Raw genomic sequence first — 20,643 nt, 5'->3', positions numbered from 1 at the left:
GCAGTGACCAACTTTGATAGACTTAGCTCTTCTCACTAATGCAGTAATCTAAGACAGTTACAAAAGACTCATGATGGAAAATGATGTTCATGTCCAGAGAAAGAACTTTGGAGTCTGAATGCAGATCAAAGCATACTATTCCCCTCTTTAAACCCTCCCTGGGTTTACTATGATTGTACATGTATAACCTGTATCAGATTGCATGCCATCTTGAGGAGGTAAATGAGGAGAGAGGGAGGGGGAAAAAATTTAGAACTCAAAATCTTATAAAAGTGAATGTTGAAAGCTAAAAATAAATATGTAAATAAATAAAAATAAATTATCATTATTATTGATTACCACAATGGCATACTAAATAGTCACAATCCAAACAAAATTTAATGAGAGAAACTGGTTCCCAATTAAGCAGTCCTCCCATTGCAGAAAATAAGCAGCTAGGTGGCACAGTGGTTAGAGTGGAAGACCTGGAGTCAAGAAGAATCACCTTCCTGAGTTCAAATCTGCCCTCAGACGCTCACTACCTATATGACCCTGGGCAAGTCATTTAATCCTCTTTGCCTCAATTCCCTAATCTGTAAAATGAGCTGGAGAAGGAAATGGCAAACCACTCCAGTATCTTTGCCAAGAACATGCCAAATGGAGTCATGAAGAGTTGAACACAACTGAAAACAAGTGAACTACATTGAAGAAAAAGTATATGAAAATGAATATAATTGTGGAAATTTTTCATGAGCACATATTTCCTCACTTAAAATTAATCAAAGCTATCTTGACTACTGCCATTTGAAAAAATCTGAATTTTTATAGTAAAATAATGAAAAACTTCATAAAATGCGAGCCAAGTCAGATATTTGATTCTTTTCTTTGCTAAATACTAAATTAAACAAAAAGGAAAGTAAACATCATATAATGTATCTAAACCTCAGGAAAAGTGTTTAACATAATTATTCACTATCATTGCTAATAATGAGTTTTGAAGAAAGAACAATGAATCAGGTTATGAGGAGGTGTTCTGTTCATTTCAGCATGTTGACTGTATTTATTAACTACAGAGGTATAATAATCTCATAATTCTATGTCATGGGCAGAGTGCCATAGTAGGAAGTTACTATAGTAGAGTAGAAAGAATATTGGATTTTGATTCAGAAAAATGCGCATTGAATGTGACCTTTTCTATTCTCATTACATGTGTGGTCTTACTACTCTTCCTGACATCTCCAACATCCCTTCTACCTTTAATTCTGAATATCTTAATTTGACAATATTGGAAGGTTATTTGCAATGCAATAGTTTCAGTACAGGAGAATTTAAAATGAATACGTTTTATGTTCTGGTTCATAGTTTACATAGCTAATAAATGGCAGCACTTGAGATAACCTTTGACAAATTCAAGTTTATCAAGTACTCAGAGGGAAAAACATCCTTTTTTTGTTGATTATGATTCCTCTGGATTTGAATAAAACATTCCCCAAAGTCATTTTACTTTTCTTGTTCTTTTCCTCTAATTTTCTCTTTCCCTTCCTTTTTTACTCTCCACTTAAAAATCCTTCCTCTTGCTATTATTTTATGAGCAGTTCCACTTAAAATGGTGGTGGCATGATTTCCTCAGATATAGCTCAACCAATTGTCATCCTCCCACTTTGGTTCATTTACATTCTGTTATACTATTGGCTAAAATTAAACAAGTCAGAGTTGTGAGGTGGAACTACAGTTAGGCATAAAAACATTTTCAATGCCTGCAGAACACCATTATTTAAAATTAAAAAACTTAAACTTCATTGCACATCTGAAGGTCACTGACTTTCCAGAATTTGTGGTGAATTGGGAAAGCCTTCTATACATTCATTACTGGGAGATGATAATGTAAAATATTATGACTAATGCACCAATATTTTGAAGATTCATTGGCATGATTACACAATTTGATGTCTTGGCACCTTCCCAGATTATGCAGCATGGGAGCAAACTGTTGCCACCCAGAAATGGAAAATATGTACATTTGGAAAGGACACAGTGCATTGCACCATGATCATAATGTAATTTCCAAAATGAGTGTAGCAACCAAGTTCCATAATGTTTAGTGAATGGCCCACAAGTCAAATGGCATGCTCTTTCATTTTAGCATCCTTTTTCTGCCCTTGTAGCTCTTGTAGAAGACGATTTTGAGAAAACTTAGGTTTTCAATGGCCCTTTTTTTAATGATACATTTTCATCCAGAATGGAATGTAATTAATTACAATGTAAAACTTGTCATGATGAATTTCAAAGACTTGAAGGTTAGTCCCTGAAGTTAGTAATAAGAATTTTCAAGGAGTCATCATGATTCTCCAAATATAATTACTAGTAAATGTCAGAAGATAATGGTGACTCTTTCCCCCAAGTTAATTCTCTGATTTGAGGTAATAAATTAACAATTCACTAAGTACTTATTATAATGCTAAGCACTATACTGTTAGAGATATAAACAAAAGAGAGACCACATATAAATATTTAAGAGCCTAAAAGATCTACACAGAGTAGATGGGAGGTAGTCTTAGAGTGGGAGCTCTTTGCAACTGGGGAGAAATTTCTCCTGCACTTGAGTCTTGAAGGAAGCTAGGGAAACTGAGACAAATTTAAATGGTCATCATGCAGATAGAATGTTCTATAGTTTCAAATTGTGATACTGGAATTCTGAAGAAAAAAAAATCTAAAATGAACACTCTGTATTGGCAATTGTCAGTATTTCAAGAACCATAGTGAGATCATGTTCATCAGTAAGACTCAATATTAATATTCCTGCTGAGGAATAAGGAGAAATCCTTGTAACTTATAAAGGAGAAAAAGAAGCCTGAAGACATTCTTGTTGGAAGATGTTCTTGTTGTATGAAAAAAATCCACTGAAAGTTAGGAGAATTGTGAGATTGTGAGATTTATGGTGTTTACTAGAGGTATTTAATTATTCCAATGACATCTTCTCTGGGTTTCAATCATCTCATTAATAAAATTGTATAAGACATGAACATGCATGACGTGTACATTAGTCAGGGTGGTGAGTGGATGGGTGGAGGGAGGGTTAGACTAAATCACTCTTAGGGTTAGTTCTAGTTCTAAAATGTCATTCTTAAAAGTCTGGTCAAAACCTACTTCAAGAGGCACAATAAAAATCAGGGGAACAGAATATTAAAAGCTATACACATTTCTGTTCAACTTTTATTTAGCAGAATTCCAATTATAATTTATGTCCTCTCAATATATTACTCCTCAAACATTATATGTGTGTGTACATATATATATATATATATATATGTAATAAATCTGAAGAATACTTGTTATCTACTCTCTGCTTCTTCTTACTTCATAAGTAATTTTCATAAGTAATCAATCATCTCATTTTGATAATATAGGTGGGGGTATGCTTGACCCATTACTATTAATCTTTAGTTGAAAAAGAGTTGAAAAGGAACTTCTAACTATCCATAGGGATGATAATCAACCATTGTTATTATTTGAAATGTAACAGTGAAACAATAAAAAGGTAGAATGATATCACTGATTTTAAAATTTATACAATTCCCAACTTTGAGTTCCAAAAACTCATTTATAGGTCAAGTTGGAGAATTTGTAATATATTTTCCAATGGAACTAATATTCTTACTAATGATAACTTCCTCACACATCCCACCAGAGTCTATTTCACCCACAATGCAGTGTCTTGAGAGTGGTAGATAATTAAATGTTTGTTCCATCAACTTGAGTAGTTTTAGAAGTCTTTACTAGGAGTGTGACCCTGGGCAAATCACTTAACCTTGTTTGCCTCAGTTCCTCATTTATAAAGTGAGCTGGAGAAGGAAATGGCAAACAATCCCAGTGCCTTTACAAAGAAAACCCAAATGGGGTCACAAAGAGATGGACATGACTGAAAAATGACTTACCAACAACAGAAGTCCTGAGACTCAAGTCCTATTAATCCTGATCTCTTCTTAAATCTTGTGACCACAACCTAGACCCTGAATTCTAAAGCCCAGTCCAAATTTTTAATATCCCTGAGGCCTAGACTGTGAGTTCTCTTGAGTCTAGAACTCCTCTGGTTCATGAAAGGATAAAGAAGACCTGTACAGTATGCCTGGAATTCCAGGTGATAGGGAGGTGAAAGGAAGTTTCTGTTGATCTTGTAAGCATTGTAAATGACTCAGTTAGAGAGACTGTCATTTGGACAATTGGCTCTGGTAGAAGGTTCCTCAATTTTAAAGGGCAGGGCTCATCTGGAATAAAAGCTTCCAACAAGGCCTTAAGGGTAAATAAGGTCCTGTTATATAATGATCATAAGTCATATTTGTAAATAGATTGCCAGTATATTCCTAAATTAAGCATTATATGGTGGGAAGGCAATTGTTTCCTTATTGTAAACCAATAATAATGTGCTTAGAATAATTTCTCTTACTTCAGTAGTCTCATATTAGCAAATATTAGTGGCATTTAATTAAAATGTAGACAATGACTCAAATATCAATAATTTGCTTAGCACAAATTGGGGGCTTTCTGTTCAGATAGTGTTAGCATGTAAATAATCACCAAACTGATCAAAAAGTTCAAATTTGGGGGACAGAACCAAGATGACAGAGTAAAAGCAGGGACTCACCTGTGATCATCTACAAATTCCTTCAGATACCTCTTAAGAAGTGGATATGAATGAATTTTAGAGTGGCAGAATCCTTTGGGAGACAGAGTGCGGCAGATATCCAACCCAGGACAGCCTTAAAGATTGGCAGGAAGGATCTGTTACACCATGCTGGGGCAGTGCAGGGCATGCCTGGAGGCACCAGTGCAGACATGGCCATAGAAGAGCAGGAGCAGCTCCTGGCATGCTGAATCACCACCAGCAGTTTGGATTCTCAAACTGCTCAGCACAGGATGAGGATCCAGCAGAACTGGGTGAGAGGGCAACTGCAGCAGCTACTCCTGAGGCTATCAACCCACAGACTAAATGTTTGAAAGTCACCTACTTAAACTTCTGGGAGCCAAGATGGCAGAGTCAAATGTAAGTGCTCTCACTCTCTCTGGTAAACCTTGAAAAGCCCAGAGAGTATTGCACCAGGAAAAGTCGTGAAATAGTGGAGCTAGCAGAAAGGGTATACAATCATTTAGTTCTGGTGACTAGGGAGATCATGAGGAAGGGTCCCTCTTGCTGTGACTGAAGGGGAACAGTGGAAGATCAAAAGCATTCCAATGAGTTCAACCAGAGTAGACCAACAGGAGTTCCTGAGCCCAAGGGGTTGCACCTGTAAGTGCCAACACTAGGACGCCAGGTGTGCTGTAGCACAGCCAGGGTAATTGGACAGACACCAGGGCAGATGGGGTTAGTGTAGGCCTAGGGGAAGAGGAGACCGCTAATGCCAGACCACCCCTCCCCTACACCTCACTCCATGAGCTTAAATGTAATCCTGGGGAAACTCAGACTTCACTTGGCCTCAGCCTTGGCACACACTAGCCAGCTCAGCACCAGATAAACTATGATATTATATAGCTTCTAGTTGAAAGAATCAGAGGCCACAGAGCACAAAACCAGTAACCAGGACCCTAGCTGCACCACAAGAAACGTGGAATAGAGCTTTTTGCACCCCAGAAACAGAGATCCACTTTAAAAGCCAGGAAAAAGGCAATCACTGTGAGGAAGAAGCAAATGAGAAAACCGAAGACAATAGAATCTTATTACAGGGACAGGGAAGAACAAAACAAGGGTTCAGAAGAAGATGACATTGACCCTGTACCCACATCTGAAACCTCAAAAGGGAATATGAACTTGTCTCAAGAGTATTCTTGGAAGAGTTCAAGAAGGATTTTAAAAGCCAAATTAAAAAAGCAGAAGAAAAATTGAGCAATGATTTTAAAAATTCAGTCAGATACTTAATAAGTAAAATTGGCCAAATGGATAAGAAGATACAAAACCTAAGGAGAAAATAGCTCTTTTTTTAAAAAGGGTACAAAAACTACCTGAAGAAAACAATTTGTCAAAAATTAAAATTGGGCAAGTAGAAACTAATGACTCTATGAGGCATTAAGGATCAGGAAAACAAAATCTAAAGAATGAAAAAATAGAAGAAAATTTAGAATATCTCATTGGAAAAACAACTGACCTGGAAAACAGATCCAGAAGAGAAAGTCTAAGATTTATTGGTCTACCAGGAAGCTGTGATGAAAAAAGAACCTAGAAAACATCCAGGAAAACTTCCCTGAGGTCCTATGTCCAGAGGGCAAAATAGTCATCAAACAAATCCATTGATCACCTCCTGAAAGAGATCCTAAATTGAAAACACCAAGGAATATTGTTGCCAAATTCCAGAATTGTCAGGGAAAGGAGAGAATACTGCAAGCAATCAGAAAGAGACAATTCAAATATTGAAGAACTACAGTCAGGATCACACAGGAACTTGCAACTTCTACATTAAAAGATAGGAGGGATTGGAATATGATATTCCATAAGGTAAAGGAGCTTAGACTACAACTGCGCAAAATTGAACATAATCTTTCAGGCAAGGAGATGGACACTCAGTGAAATAAGGGATTTCCAGATCTTCCTTATGCAAAGGCTAGAGCTCAATAGAAAATTTGATCTTCAAGTACAAGACCCAAGAGAGGTGTAAAAAGATAAACAGGAAAAAAAAAGAAAATAAAACCTTGTTATTAAATATGAGTGAACTATTTACATCCTTATATGGAAGGATGATCCTGGTTAATCTTGAGAATTGTATATTTATTACAATGTTTAAAAAGGATATTCATAGAGGGTGTGGGTATAGATTAACTCATGTGATGATAAAAAACCTAAAGGGGTGCAAAGTGAGAAGAGGAAAGGAAGAGATAGAAAAGGGTAAATTACATCACATGAAGAGGCACAAATCTCAATATAGTAATATATAGAAATAATAATAACAGAGTATTAATAGTATATTATTAATATTAACATTATTATATATAATTATATATTATATATGTATATACCATATAAAATATAATTAATAATATATAATTATATTAGTATAATGTTAATAATATATAATAGAATATTATATATTATTAATAGAATAATAGAAACAATATAGAAAGAAGGGAGGGAGATGAGCATTGTTTGATCTTTACTCATTGGATTTGGTTCAAGGAGAGAATAACATTCTCAGTTAAGTATAGAAATCTAACTTGCACTTCAGGCAGTAGGAAGGGAAAGGGGAAAGAAAAGGAAGGGAGGGCTGATAGAAGGGAGGGGAAGACTGAGGGAGGTGGTAGTCAAAAGTAAAACTCTTGAGGAGGAGAAGGGAGAAATAGAAGCATAAATGCAGGGATAGGATGGAGAGAAAGACACATAGTAATCATAACTGTGAATGTGAATGGGATGAATTCTCTCATAAAAAGGAGGCAGATAGCAGAATGGATTAAAAACCATAATCCTACAATATGTTGTTTAAAAGAAACACATTTGAAAGAGGGGGATACACACAGGGTAAAAGTGTGTAGAGCAGAATATATTATGCTTCAGCTGAAGTGAAAAAAGCAGGGGTAACAATTCTAATCTCAGACAAAGCAAAATCAAAAATAGATCTAATCAAAAGAGATAAGGAAGGAAACTATATGCTGCTAAAAGGCACCATAGACAATGAAATAATATCATTACTAAACATATATACACCAAGTGGTATAGCACCCAAATTCTTAGAGAAGGTAAGGGAGATACAGGAAGAAATAGACAGTAAAACTATACTAGTAGGGGACCTCAACACCCCCCCACACTATGAACTTGATAAATCTAACCTCAAAATATACAAGAAAGAAATTAAGGAGGCAAATAGAATTCTGGAAAAGGTAGATATGATAGACGTCTGGAGAAAACTGAATGGTGATAGAAAGGAATATACGTTTTTCTCAGTGGCCTATGGCACATACACAAAAATTGACCAGGTACTAGGGCATAAAAACCTCACAATCCAGTGCAGAAAGGTAGAAATAGTCTGCATCCTTTTCAGACCCTAATGAAGTAAGATTATATGTAATAAGGGGCCATGGAAAGATAGACCAAAAATTAATTGGAAATTAAATAATCTAATCTTAAAGAATGAGTAGGGTCAAATAACTAATCACAGAAACAATAAATAACTTCATTCAAGAGAATGACAATAATGAGACAACCTACTAAAACTCATGGGATGCAGCAAAGGAAGTTCTTAGGGGAAGTTTTGTATCTCTGAATGATTGCATAAATAAAAACAGAGAAAGAGGAGATCAATGAATTTTGCATGCAACTTAAAAGCTAGAAAATGAACAAATTGAAAAATCCTTAATTAAATACCAAATTACAAATACTGAAAACCAAAAGAGAGATTAATAAAATTAAAATTAAGAGAACTATTGAACTGACAAATAAAACTAACAGTTGGTTTTATGAAAAAAACAATAAAATTGATAAACCTTTGGTCAATCTGATTTTAAAAAAAAGAAAACCAAATTACCAGTATCAAAAATGGAAAGGGTGAATTCAACTCCAACAAAGAGGAAAATAAAATAGTAATTAGAAATTATTTTGCCCAACTGTATGCCCATAAATTTAAGGAGCCAAAACAGAGAAAAAAATTATAGACCAGTTTCCCTAATGAATATAGATGAAAAAATTTAAATAAGATACTATCAAAAAGATTGCAGCAACTTATCAGAAGGATAATGCACTTTGATAAGGTAAGATTTATACCAGGAATGCAGAGTTGGTTCAATATTAGGGAAAATATCAGCATAATTGATCATATCAACAACAAAACTAAGAGAAGCCATATGATTTATCTAAACAGAAGCAGAAAAAGTTTTTGGTAAAATACAACACCCATTTCTATTGAAAATACTGGAGAATATAGGAATAAATGCAGCCTTCCTTAAAATAATAAGTAGCATCCACCTAAAGCCATCAGCAGGCATTATATGTTATGGGGATAAGTTAGATGCATTTCCAATAAAGAAAGTGAAACAAGAGTGAAAACAGGAATATCCATTATCAGTACTGTTATTCAATATTGCACTAGAAATGTTAGCTTTAGCAATAAGAGAAGGAAAAGAAATAAAAGGAATTAGAATAGGCCAAGAAGAAACTAAGTTATCACTTTTTGCAGATGATATGATAATATAATTAGAGAATCATAGAGAATTCAGTAAAGAAAAATTTACTTGAAATAATAAACAATGTTAACTAAGTAGCAGGATATAGTTACAGAATTCTAGAGAATCAGGTAGAAAACTGCTTTAATAAACAACTTTGTCAAAGTTGCAGGATACAAAATAAACTCACATAAATCATCTACATTTCTAGATATTACTAACAAAGTCCAATATCAAGAGATAGAAAGAAAATTACTATTTAAAGTTACTGCAGACACCATAAAATATTTGGGAGTCTACCTGCCAAAACAAGTCCAAGGACTATATGAACACAATTACAACATACTTTTCATACCAATAAATTCAGATCCAAATATTTGGAAAAACATCAGTTAGTCATGGGTAGGCTAATAATAAAAATGACAATTGTACCTAAATTAATTTACTTATTCAGTGCCATATCAATCCACCTACTAAAAAACTATTTTATAGAGCTAGAAAAAATATCAAAATTAATCTGGAAGAATAAAAGGTTCAGAATATGAAGGTAATTAATGAAAAGAAATGATAGAGGTGGTCAAATCATACCAGATCTAAAATTGTATTATAAAGCAACAATCATCAAAACCACTTGGTACTGGCTAAGAAATCGAAGGGTAGATCAGTGGAATAGGTTGGGTACACATGACACAGTAGTCAAGGGCTATAGCAGTCTACTGTTTGATAAATTCAAGGACCCCAGCTTCTGGGATAAGAACTCACTGTTTAACAAACCTGCTGGGAAAACTGAAAAATAGTGTGGCAGAAACTGCGCATAGACCAACGCCTGACACAGTATACCAGAATAAAGTCCAAATGGGTACACATTGTAGGCATAAAAACTGATACTATAAGCAAATTAGGGGAGCAAGGAATAGTTTATTTGTCAAATTTATGGAGAATACAGGAATTTATGATCAAAGAAGAGATGGAGAACATTATGAAATGCAACATGGATAATTTTGATTACATTAAGTTAAAAAGTTTTTGCACAAAGCCATTGCAACCAAGATTAGGTAGGAAACAAAAAATGGGAAAAAATTTTTACAATTAGTGTATGTGATAAAGGTCTCATTTCTAAAATATATAGAGAATTGAGTCAAATAAGAAGAATACGAACCATTCCTCAATTGATAAATGGTCAAAGGATATGAACAGGCAGTTTTCAGAGGAAGAAATTAAAGATATCTATAGTTATATGTAAAAATTCTCCAAATCACTGTTGAATAGAGAGATGCAAATTAAAACAACTCTGAGGTTCCACATCACACCTATCAGTTTGGCTAACATGACAAAAGAGGAAAATGATAAATGTTGGAGAAGATGTGGGAGAGTCGTGATCATAATTCATTGTTGATGGAATTGATCCAACCATTCTAGAGAGCAATTTGGAACTACATCCAAAGGACTACAGAAGAGTGCATACCCATTGACTTGGCAATATTACTTATAAGGTTGTACTCCAAAAAGATAATAAAAATGGGAAAAAGACCCGTGTTGGGACTGGAAGCTCAAATCCGTGTGGACAGTCTCGGGCAGGTAAAAGTGGGACTTCTAAATCTTAGAGTCTTACGAGGCCCTCCATGAACAGCGGGGGTTCGAGAAGGTCAGACCGAGCTAGCTCGGCTAGCTCGGGTATCTCCGCCTCTCCCCCGGAGATACCTGATGGGTGGAGTCTCCCTGCCCTCGAGGTTGTCCCGGATTGGAGCACACCTAGTTACCTAACAGCATGGTATTGAGATGCAAACTGTGTGGCTGAAGATTAAGTAGGATTGAGGAAGCCTAAAAGCGCTCTTAGCACATGTGGAGCCAAAGAGAAAAGTAGGGCTCCGCTTCTTTTCTTTCCTCTCTCCCCTCCCCCTCTCTCCCCGCTTGTACTTCTACTTCCAATCCCTTAAGCTTAGCCTTCTTAGGAAATCTCCCCCTCTTCGTCCTAAGAAAGAAGACCTCCTGCACTTGTAACCGAAACCCTGTAATAAAGCTCAACCCCTGTTTGACTCTGGAACGTCCTTTCTCTCATACGTGCATCCGGCGTGGCCAGCCGAAGACCTGGGGAGGTGAGGTAAGGAAGACTCGGGTAGCCCAATACAGGCCTCTAGGCTTGGCAGTTGGCGCCCCAACAGGGATTGGGAGCGTAGAAAATCCTGGGTGCTTTTGGGGTACACCCGGAAGGGGCTGTGAAAGAAGCGAGTCCCGAATCCTAGATTCGGAAGGAGAGAAAGGGGAGAGAAGCTTCCCAAACCCCTGGGAAAAGGGCAGGGATGAGGAATCAATTGCCAGTAATAAAGCCAGAGGAACAGGAGGTCTGGGCTGAGAAACTTCACAGGGAAGGCAGGGAGGCGGGGGTCACAATAGAGTTAAACGACCTCCGAGAATTTTGTAAGGAAGGGCCGGAGAGGCCAGGGCGGGATTGGAATAAGAGTGGAAGCGGAGAGAGGGGAGGGGAGGACCCAGGCAAGCAGAAAGTTAAGCGGAAAGTTAAGGAGCGTAAAGAAAAAATAGACCCGGAGCTCCATCTAGCGGATGGAAAAGGCGAGGCAGGGGAGAATACGCCGTGCCTTCCCTCCGCGCCTCCTTATAACCTGCTCCATTGGTCAGACAGTTCAGGGCCACAGTCCAGTTTGGAAAAAGGAATAAGAAAGGCTATAGAGAATGGAGAAGATGTAGGGACATTTCCTGTGTTAGAAATAGCGGACCCCAGTGTCCCCGGTGGGGTTCGGAGGAGCCACATACCCATAGAGTGGAAGAGAGTGGCGACTCTTAAAGAGGCTTGTACCAAGCATGGCCCTAATTCACCCTTTGTTATAGCCATGCTTGAAACTCTCAGCGGTCAGTTCGTTCTGACTCCTAATGACTGGAAGAGCTTAGCTAGAGCCTGCCTTACCCCTGGGCAGAAAGAAATAAGTACAGGGAGGGGCCAGGACCCTTGTTTTTCATGTGGAAAGCCAGGTCACTTAGCTAAACAATGTAGGAAGTCGGGAAACGGGGTGAGGGGCCCCTCGAGGGCCCCGAAAGTGTACCCTTTGGCAGAGAATCGGGACGGCCCCTTGGAGGGAGAATACAGGAGATTATGGGGCCAGAGGAAGGAAAGCAACACCTTTACAGCTTAGAGAAGTGCCAGCTTGCAGCTCATCAGTTTGCCATGATTCCCCTGAGAGACCCCATACAGGAGGAATCCCTAATATTACAGAACCCCTCTCATGCACCCGTAGTTATATATACAGGAGTTTATCCCACCGGCACCACAGCACTTCCATGCTCCAATGTGGTAGCCGAGCCAGCTCATATAGACAATCAGCTTCCCATAGCTATTGCCCTTCCTTTAAAGCACTCAGTTCAAATCCAGTTACTAAAGGAAATAGGACAGAATAGACCTGAGTGTACGATCTGGCTTAATGGAATTCCCATGACTGGCCTCCTTGATACTGGAGCGGATAGGACCTGCCTTAGCGGTCGCTCAGTACCCCGGCACTGGAAGCTTAAAGAAAGCCAGAGACCAGTGTGGGGATAGGAGGGTGCCAAAATACCTTAGAGACAATGCACCCAGTAAAGTGGGAGGCAGAGGATCGCCAAGGGACCGTATGGCCGTTGGTGATTCCAGGACTTAGTTTTAACATCTGGGGCAGGGACATTATGAGCCGCCTCGGGATGAAGCTATCAAATTTTTAGTAAGGGCCATTGCAGTTGCACTGGAGTCCCCACCCTTGAATTGGAAGTCAGACACCCCGATTTGGGCTTTGACTCCAGAAAAACTCCAGGCACTACAACTATTGGTTAAGGAGCAATTAGCACCCTGGAATGCTCCTGTGTTTGTTAAAAAGAAAAAATCTGGGAAAGTCAGGTTCCTTACAGATGTTAATGAAGCATTTGTAAGCACCTGGCAGCAGCTATACCTAAGTAAAGAGCCACTATGCATTCTTATCATCTTTACCTTAAAGGCGATCCTCGCTAAACAAAGAAGGGGAAAAGGTCGCCTAATACAATCAGAGCTAAGATTAAGAGGCCTAATACAATCAGAGCTAAGATCAAGAGGCCTAATACAATCAGAGCTTGATACAGCTGTCTCAAGGAGCGCACATACTACTCCAGCTATGAGACATTTTAAGATACTAATAGGGGGTCGAGGGTATGTTTGTGTCTCCACAGGAAAAGGTGATGCGTGGATTCCCATTAGAAGGATCCGTAGGTGGGAACCGAGGTCGGAGACGATGGAGACGCAGGAGGCGGAGACCCCGGAGAGCCCAGAGACCCCGGAGAAGGATCATACACCACCTGAGCCTGCTGCTGACAGCTTTAACCTTGCTGCCCAGAGAGGAAGCAGCCCTCATCACAACCGCAGACACTGCTGCTGACAGTTTCCCATCTAGGCATCCTTTTTTCGCCAGCTGAATGAGGACTTTGATATCACAAACCCAGGACACTTGGGTGGGGAGGAGGTGACCAATTTTCCACCTGTATAGATCCATTTGCAAGATTAAGGGAGTGGTGATGTGTAAGGCGCCTACACCAGCTGCTTCTCTTAAAATATGCTTTGGGATTTTAGTTGATTGCACTTCCCCTGTTGTAACTCAGCCATTTAGTTTCATCTTTGTTTTATTTGATGCCTCCCTTTGTCAGTTGTGCTAGCTGCAGATTTCTGTGTGAATGAAGTCTTGTTGTAAGGTACTCATATGCTAAAGGCCTTCCTAATCCACTCAGCCTCCAGCCACTGTTTGCTCTAGAGCCAGGTGCGCTCCGCGCATAACAAAGAAGGGGATATGTTGGGACTGGAAGCTCAAATCCGTGTGGACAGTCTCGGGCAGGTAAAAGTGGGACTTCTAAATCTTAGAGTCTTACGAGGCCCTCCATGAACAGCGGGGGTTCGAGAAGGTCAGACCGAGCTAGCTCGGCTAGCTCGGGTATCTCCGCCTCTCCCCCGGAGATACCTGATGGGTGGAGTCTCCCTGCCCTCGAGGTTGTCCCGGATTGGAGCACACCTAGTTACCTAACAGCATGGTATTGAGATGCAAACTGTGTGGCTGAAGATTAAGTAGGATTGAGGAAGCCTAAAAGCTCTCTTAGCACGTGTGGAGCCAAAGAGAAAAGTAGGGCTCCGCTTCTTTTCTTTCCTCTCTCCCCTCCCCCTCTCTCCCCGCTTGTACTTCTACTTCCAATCCCTTAAGCTTAGCCTTCTTAGGAAATCTCCCCCTCTTCGTCCTAAGAAAGAAGAGCCCCTGCACTTGTAACCGAAACCCTGTAATAAAGCTCAACCCCTGTTTGACTCTGGAACGTCCTTTCTCTCATATGTGCATCCGGCGTGGCCAGCCGAAGACCTGGACAGGTAAGAAAGACTCGGGTAGCCCAATACAGGCCTCTAGGCTTGGCAGACCCGCATGTACAAAAATATTTATAGCAGCTCTTTTTGTGGTGGCCAAAAACTGGAAATCAAGGGAATGCCCATCAGTTGGGGAATGGCTGAGGACGTTGTGGTATATGAATGTAATGGAATACTCTTGTGCTATAAGAAATGACGAACAGGTAGATTTCAGAAATACATGGATAGACTTACATGAACTGATGCTGAGTGAAATGAGCAGAACCAGGAGAACTTTATACACAGTAACAGCCACAGTATGTGAGGGCTCTTTTTGATAGACCTAGTCCTTCACAGCAAGGCAAGGACCTAAAACATTTTCAAAGTATTCATGGTGCAAAATGCCACCCACATGCAGAGAAAGAACTATGGACTCAGAACACAGAATGAAGCAGATTATTTTCTGTTTTGGTATCTTTGGTTTTGTTTAGTTTTAGTCATGCTTTCTCCTATTTCTTTTAGTTTTCCTGTGAAACATGATTAATGTGAAAATGTGTTTAATAAAAATGTATGTGTAGAGCCCATATAACATTGTATGCCATCTTGGGGAGGGAGGGGGGGATGGAGAGGGACAAAATTAAAAACTTACGGAAGTGATTGTTGAAAATTGAAAACAAAATAAATTGGTAGGAACAAAAGCTCAGATTTGTTTTATGGAACTTAACATAAATCCCAGTGATTAGCTATTTATTCCTAGAATTCAAATGTATTAGAATAGCTTACATTATTCCACAAACAACAGATAAGCATACCTTATATTAACTTTTTAATGTAAGGAACTTTTGATCAGATTATTCTGAGAACCTGTGGACATTGAAAAATAATTTTATCGCTTATCACATTTCATTTCTAATGCAGTTGTTCTGTAGGTGAGTTTGGTTTATGGAGGACTCCTGAATCTGTTGTTTGGAAATGAATATTTAAAAATATATATTTTTGTCATCATAATAATGTCAGAATCCAAAAAGAGATAGTGAAATTGGCCTTGTAATTTGATGTTTCAGGAACCATTTTTTTAAAGGAAGTAATCCTTTCATAGTGTTATTATTTCTTAATTCTATTCTGTACTTGTATTTACAGTATGCCATGGAAGAAATCTGGAAGATTCAAGGACATGCCACAATTCAAATAAATTATGCCTTAGCATTTAATGATTTTGATGAATTTCTTTTTAATTTTCTAGATTGCATATCAAGCTGCCCTGGATGAAAATCTGCGCTTGGCTCAGGAGTATCAGCGAGTTCTGATGGAGTTCTTAGGAGTAAAGGACTGGTATTTGGATGAATACAATAAAAAGATAAGATTTGAAGCTGCCATTAAGGATAAGAAACAGGTATTAACTCTTCTGTGCTTAAAAAAGGTATTTTGTTTGATATATACACTTCTTAAAAGCAGAAATTAAGTCATGAGATCTTCAATCTGATGGTAGATTTAGGGTACCCCACACAAACATGTGTGTGTTTGTGCATGTGTGTGTGTGTGTGTGTGTTCCAAACTTCCAACAACCCATTGAAATTAGATTTTGAAAGAAACAGAATGTGTAATAATTAAGTAAGTGTCATTGCATTCTAAGAATATTACACATTTTACATTTAGTTAAATGTAAAGTAATTTCTTGAAAATGGTTCAGTATAAAATGCTTTCTAGAGATCCTGGTCTTGAAGTCATCTTCATTTTCATGGAGTTAACTATCTTCTCTCAGTTTCCACTCAATCCTTCCAGGTATTTATGGTACAGTACCTAGATTGGTCTATCAGTCTTCCCCTATTGCATGTGTGTGTGTGTGTGTGTGTGTGTGTGTGTGTGTGTGTGTGTGTGTATGTTTATGAGAGAGACAGAGAGATCGTGGCTGAGATGTCTGTGGAGAGGGGGAAAAAATCACAGAGAAAGATTTAGAGAGCACCAGAGAGACACAGAGTCAAATAAACTCATACACACAGAGAAGCTATGGAACAGGGGAAGAAGAGAAGAGAAAGAGAAAGTTTAGAAAATCAAGGAGGATTTATTGTCTTCCCTCTGTTAACCCTGGTAATATTAAATATGATAATACAATGGGAATTTTCAAGGTTCTCAATGTGAATTTTTCAGCTCTTCAGCATTTAGGTAGGAAGTATAGTAGATAGAACATGACTTTAGAATCAAGAAAATTCTGAATTCAAAATTCCTCACACTCTTACTAGTTGCATGACTCTAAGCAAATCACTCAGATTCAGTTTCCTCATCAGTAAAATGGAGAGAATAATAGCCCCAACTCATGTGTTGAAGACGTCCCCAATGGAATGGGCAGATTTGTTCCAGTGTCCATGAAGGAGGTTCTATATGTATATAGAGAAGACTGTGTTAGAGAAAAGCTCAAGAAAGGTTCAATTATCTGTCAAATTGCCATGGTTCTCAAACAGTTCAACAAGTTCTGAAGAAATCCATCAATGTGTCAGTGGAGCATTAGTCCACTTCACTTGGGGCATTATTGTGCTTGAACATGTCCTCTTTGTTACTGATAATTGGGGAAAAAAAAAGAAGTGATGACCATATAATATTTCCTTTTTACAGCCAAAGAGAATAGAAAAATCAGATAACATGCAGGTTAGGGATTAGTTTGTACAAAAACATCCAAGCTAAAAAGAATGTATTACCTTTATATGAGTAGTAGATTTTATACTTTTAAGGAAAATGTTTACAATCTTCTTTTAGTACTTTAGCTATGATATCAAAGTTACTTTGATTTCATATTTCTCCTTTTTGTCAAGTGAAAGGGGAATGTGGTACATGCAGTAGGTCTGATTTGGCAGATCATTTACTACTTGCACATGCCACACATCACTTTGGGACAGTCTACAAGAGGCGTTTCGGCTTTACATTTGGGATCTTTCAAAGAAGTCATTTTCGACATACCTGCTTAATGGAAACTTTCAAAGATTTATTTGTGCTTCTCATCATTTTTCATTTATATCCTTCAGTTATGGAGGTCATTAAGTGCAACCTGCCCTTGTCAGTGTCATGTTGGATCAATATGCAGCAATGGACAGAGAGGCCTTATTGATGCCATTAAATCTGTCAGTGAGGAATCATATATCATTAGTTTCTAATGCACTACTTACAAGATGGAATCTGACCATTAAAAATGAGAAAAAAATCTAGTTCTTTAGACCTCTTCCTTAGTAATTCTCCCATTAGAAGGGGTTTTAGTATTTTATCTAATCTAGTTCTGAATGTTAGAGTACATTATATTCTCTTTTATTCCCTTGTCACATAACTCTTTAGCCTAATTGATCTCCCTATCAGGAATCTTTTTTTCTCTTCTATTTTACCTCCATTTGCTCATTCTTAACTTGATTTCATTGCTTCTAATATGCATACTTAGAGTATGCTAAATAATTCTTTCTTTCTAATAATATATTTCTTAGCCATTATTTCCCCCTCTCCATAATCTTCTTTACTAATCCAATTTGCATGTATTTAACCTTTCTTCACATTTTATTGGAATAGACCAATGGAAAAGATGAGTTTTGTGATCTCACTGTTGTCAGTACTCTCAGTGAAAGTCTGTATTGACACCTTTCAGTTTCTGTGTGCCTCTTATTCATCTCCTTCCATGAATCCTCCACTGGGAATTCACTCATGCTGAAGCCTCCCTGTAGGTGTCCTGACATTGTATGGAAACCAGTAGAGTCCAGGGATTGTCCATTGTTTGTCCCTTGCTCTTTTGCTTAATGCATGACCAAACCTGCACCTTTTCTAAGCATAAGTTCCTGTGATGTTATTTAGTATACTACTTCTGTTGAATAACATGTTAGGCAATATGTAACATCTTATTAACATCCATGATCTTTGATGATCTCCTTTCAACTACATATTGTCATCTGGAAAATGTCCTTTTTCTACTTGTTTTGTTTCCTGTGTGGATAGTTAGGAACTTAAGGAACTTTGTTTTAGGGCTAGATGTAGAAGTAGCATGTCATCCTCAAAAAGACCTGTTTGGAGGACCTCATGATATATAGAGAATCCTTCTTCCATTTAAACACTGTCTTGGACTTTTTCCAAAACAATGGCAAACACATGTGGTGAGTCTGCCTCTCCCTGTTTTATGCCTTGTTTGATATTAAAAACTGAAGTGCCATTGAATAAAATTATCTGCTGTCAAATCTTTCAAGAAATCCATGCTAGGAGGCTTCTGACAATATCATTAGGTTAAATATTAAGATAAACCAATGCTCTTATATGTCATTGAGCAGCTAATAAAAGGTTTATTAGTTGCCAACATAGCAATGATATGTAGCAAGGGTATCATGGCACTTAGTTTCTATAACATCTCTCCCCACCTGTATCTTCATCTCCATAAGGAAGCATATCTGTTCAGAAGGGCAAGGTCATCAGACATCGATCAAGTTAAGGGGGCCAGACTTCATGTGGGTGTGACTTTTTATGCCCATAGATGATCAGAAAGTTGAGTCAAGGGAGGCAGAATCTAATCAAGTCTTGGGGACAGTTTTGAATCCTTGGGGACAGAATATGAATTCCTGTTGGGATTGAGGAGGGACTCTGATAGATAATGATCTAATTGCAATATTGGAAATAGCTTGACAGAGGAGAACCTTTAAAACAAATTTTTTTTTATTGCATCCATTAGAAAAAAAATCCAGTAAAGAATAAACACAGAGGGATATTGTACTCTCTGTTTGATGCAGTCAGTTGTGTTGCTGTAAATATGTAACCTATTGTAAAATAGTTTGCAAAACCCCTTTTCATATTTTCATCAAGACTGCCCTCTAGCAATATCAGTTGTTCTCACATATATATTTAATAAAGTTACAAAAGTATTGGTAGTTATATTTTCCAAAGTGTTTGGAACCTTCCTCTTTTAGAAATCTTGAAAATCGATCCTTCAATATTCTTAAAATTGTAGTGTTTCCACCACAAATTTTCCCTGTGCAGTTCTGTTCTATTCCACATACTTTCCTCATCATTTTCTTGAGTGTCATTTCTATCTTTTCATATGCACACCTTAAAACTACAAAATTAAGTTAAAAATGCACTAGATCCGTTGTTTTAATGGACAAAAAAACTTGTCATAAAAATTGTTATATCTTCCCCCTTTTTTTCTTATGTTTTGTTGTCTTTCTATAGTTTCACCCAGAAATATCCTCAGAATTTTTTTTAGGTTATTTATTTAGGTATTTTATTAGGTTTATTAGGTTCTCTCACCAAACTTGCTGTAAATTTGTTTTTTTCTTCTTCTACAACTTAAAGTGTTATGAGATGATGCTAGTCATAATTTTCCAAGATCTTTGGTAAGATTTTTATAAATGAATTTATATTCTATACTAACCTTGCTGCCACTTTATAAGCAGAGAAAATGTTTTTTGCCTAAGGCAGTTTCTAGGCTCTTTTAAACTCTTTATTGTGGTGATTATTTTACTCCAGTTAAACTTTCTTAGGAAAAGGTGATAATTTGTGTTCTTTTATCCATTTTTAACTTTTCAATATAAAGAGCTTGTTTAGACAGGTCACTTAAAAAATTTTTTAATCATGCATCCTATTTTCTCATTTTTATTCTTATAGTTTACTATTGATCTTGTTATGTCCTCTAACTAGTTGATAATCTGACTATTCACAAACAGTTGGTACAGAAATGACTCCCCGAGCAATAACAAGTTTTATCTTGTTTCTTACAATACAAGGAATTTATTTTTGTGTGATTAGTAGGACTTGCTCTTTACACATAAAACATTTTCTGACTCTCTATTCAAAGAATGTATTCAAAGTTTATAGACATGAAGCTTTTGGGTTGTCTTCAAGCCTGTGTCCTGTCTTGTTGTTAAACCTGAAGCATGTTTTCTAATGTATTTTTCATTGTCAGTAGTCAATAAACATTTGTTAAATGTCTGCTACATTCAAAGTACTGTACTAAGTGCTGAGGATGCATATATGAATAAGGATAGTCTCTGTCTTTCTCATGCCTCCTTTTTGCATTTAAGTCATCTAATGTTAAAGTATATGTTGATTTAATTTATAAGGCAATTCGATCAGTTCTTTATAGCATCTCATGGCTTCTTTATCTTCTCATAATTGTCTTGCATCACTCTCATTTCTCTTCCCAATTTTTCCTTTACTTCTCTTACTTGTTTTTCAAAAGCCTT

At 37.5% G+C, this 20,643-nt stretch overlaps 1 protein-coding gene across 1 annotated transcript in view; it reads left to right on the top strand.

Annotated features, from left to right (window-relative positions):
* The window catches only part of CCDC178 (coiled-coil domain containing 178), a 622,621-nt gene that overhangs the window by 413,388 nt on the left and 188,590 nt on the right, over positions 1–20,643 (top strand). Inside the window, exon 20 of the mRNA XM_072604506.1 lies at positions 15,690–15,839. Coding sequence (XP_072460607.1) covers positions 15,690–15,839 — 150 coding nt within the window. The remainder of the gene's footprint in view (positions 1–15,689; positions 15,840–20,643) is intronic.

This window comes from Notamacropus eugenii, chromosome 4, assembly GCF_028372415.1.
Source record: "Notamacropus eugenii isolate mMacEug1 chromosome 4, mMacEug1.pri_v2, whole genome shotgun sequence".
Taxonomy (NCBI): domain Eukaryota; kingdom Metazoa; phylum Chordata; class Mammalia; order Diprotodontia; family Macropodidae; genus Notamacropus; species Notamacropus eugenii.
Note: the sequence above shows the minus strand (reverse complement) of the source record. Positions and strands in the feature narration are given on the sequence as shown.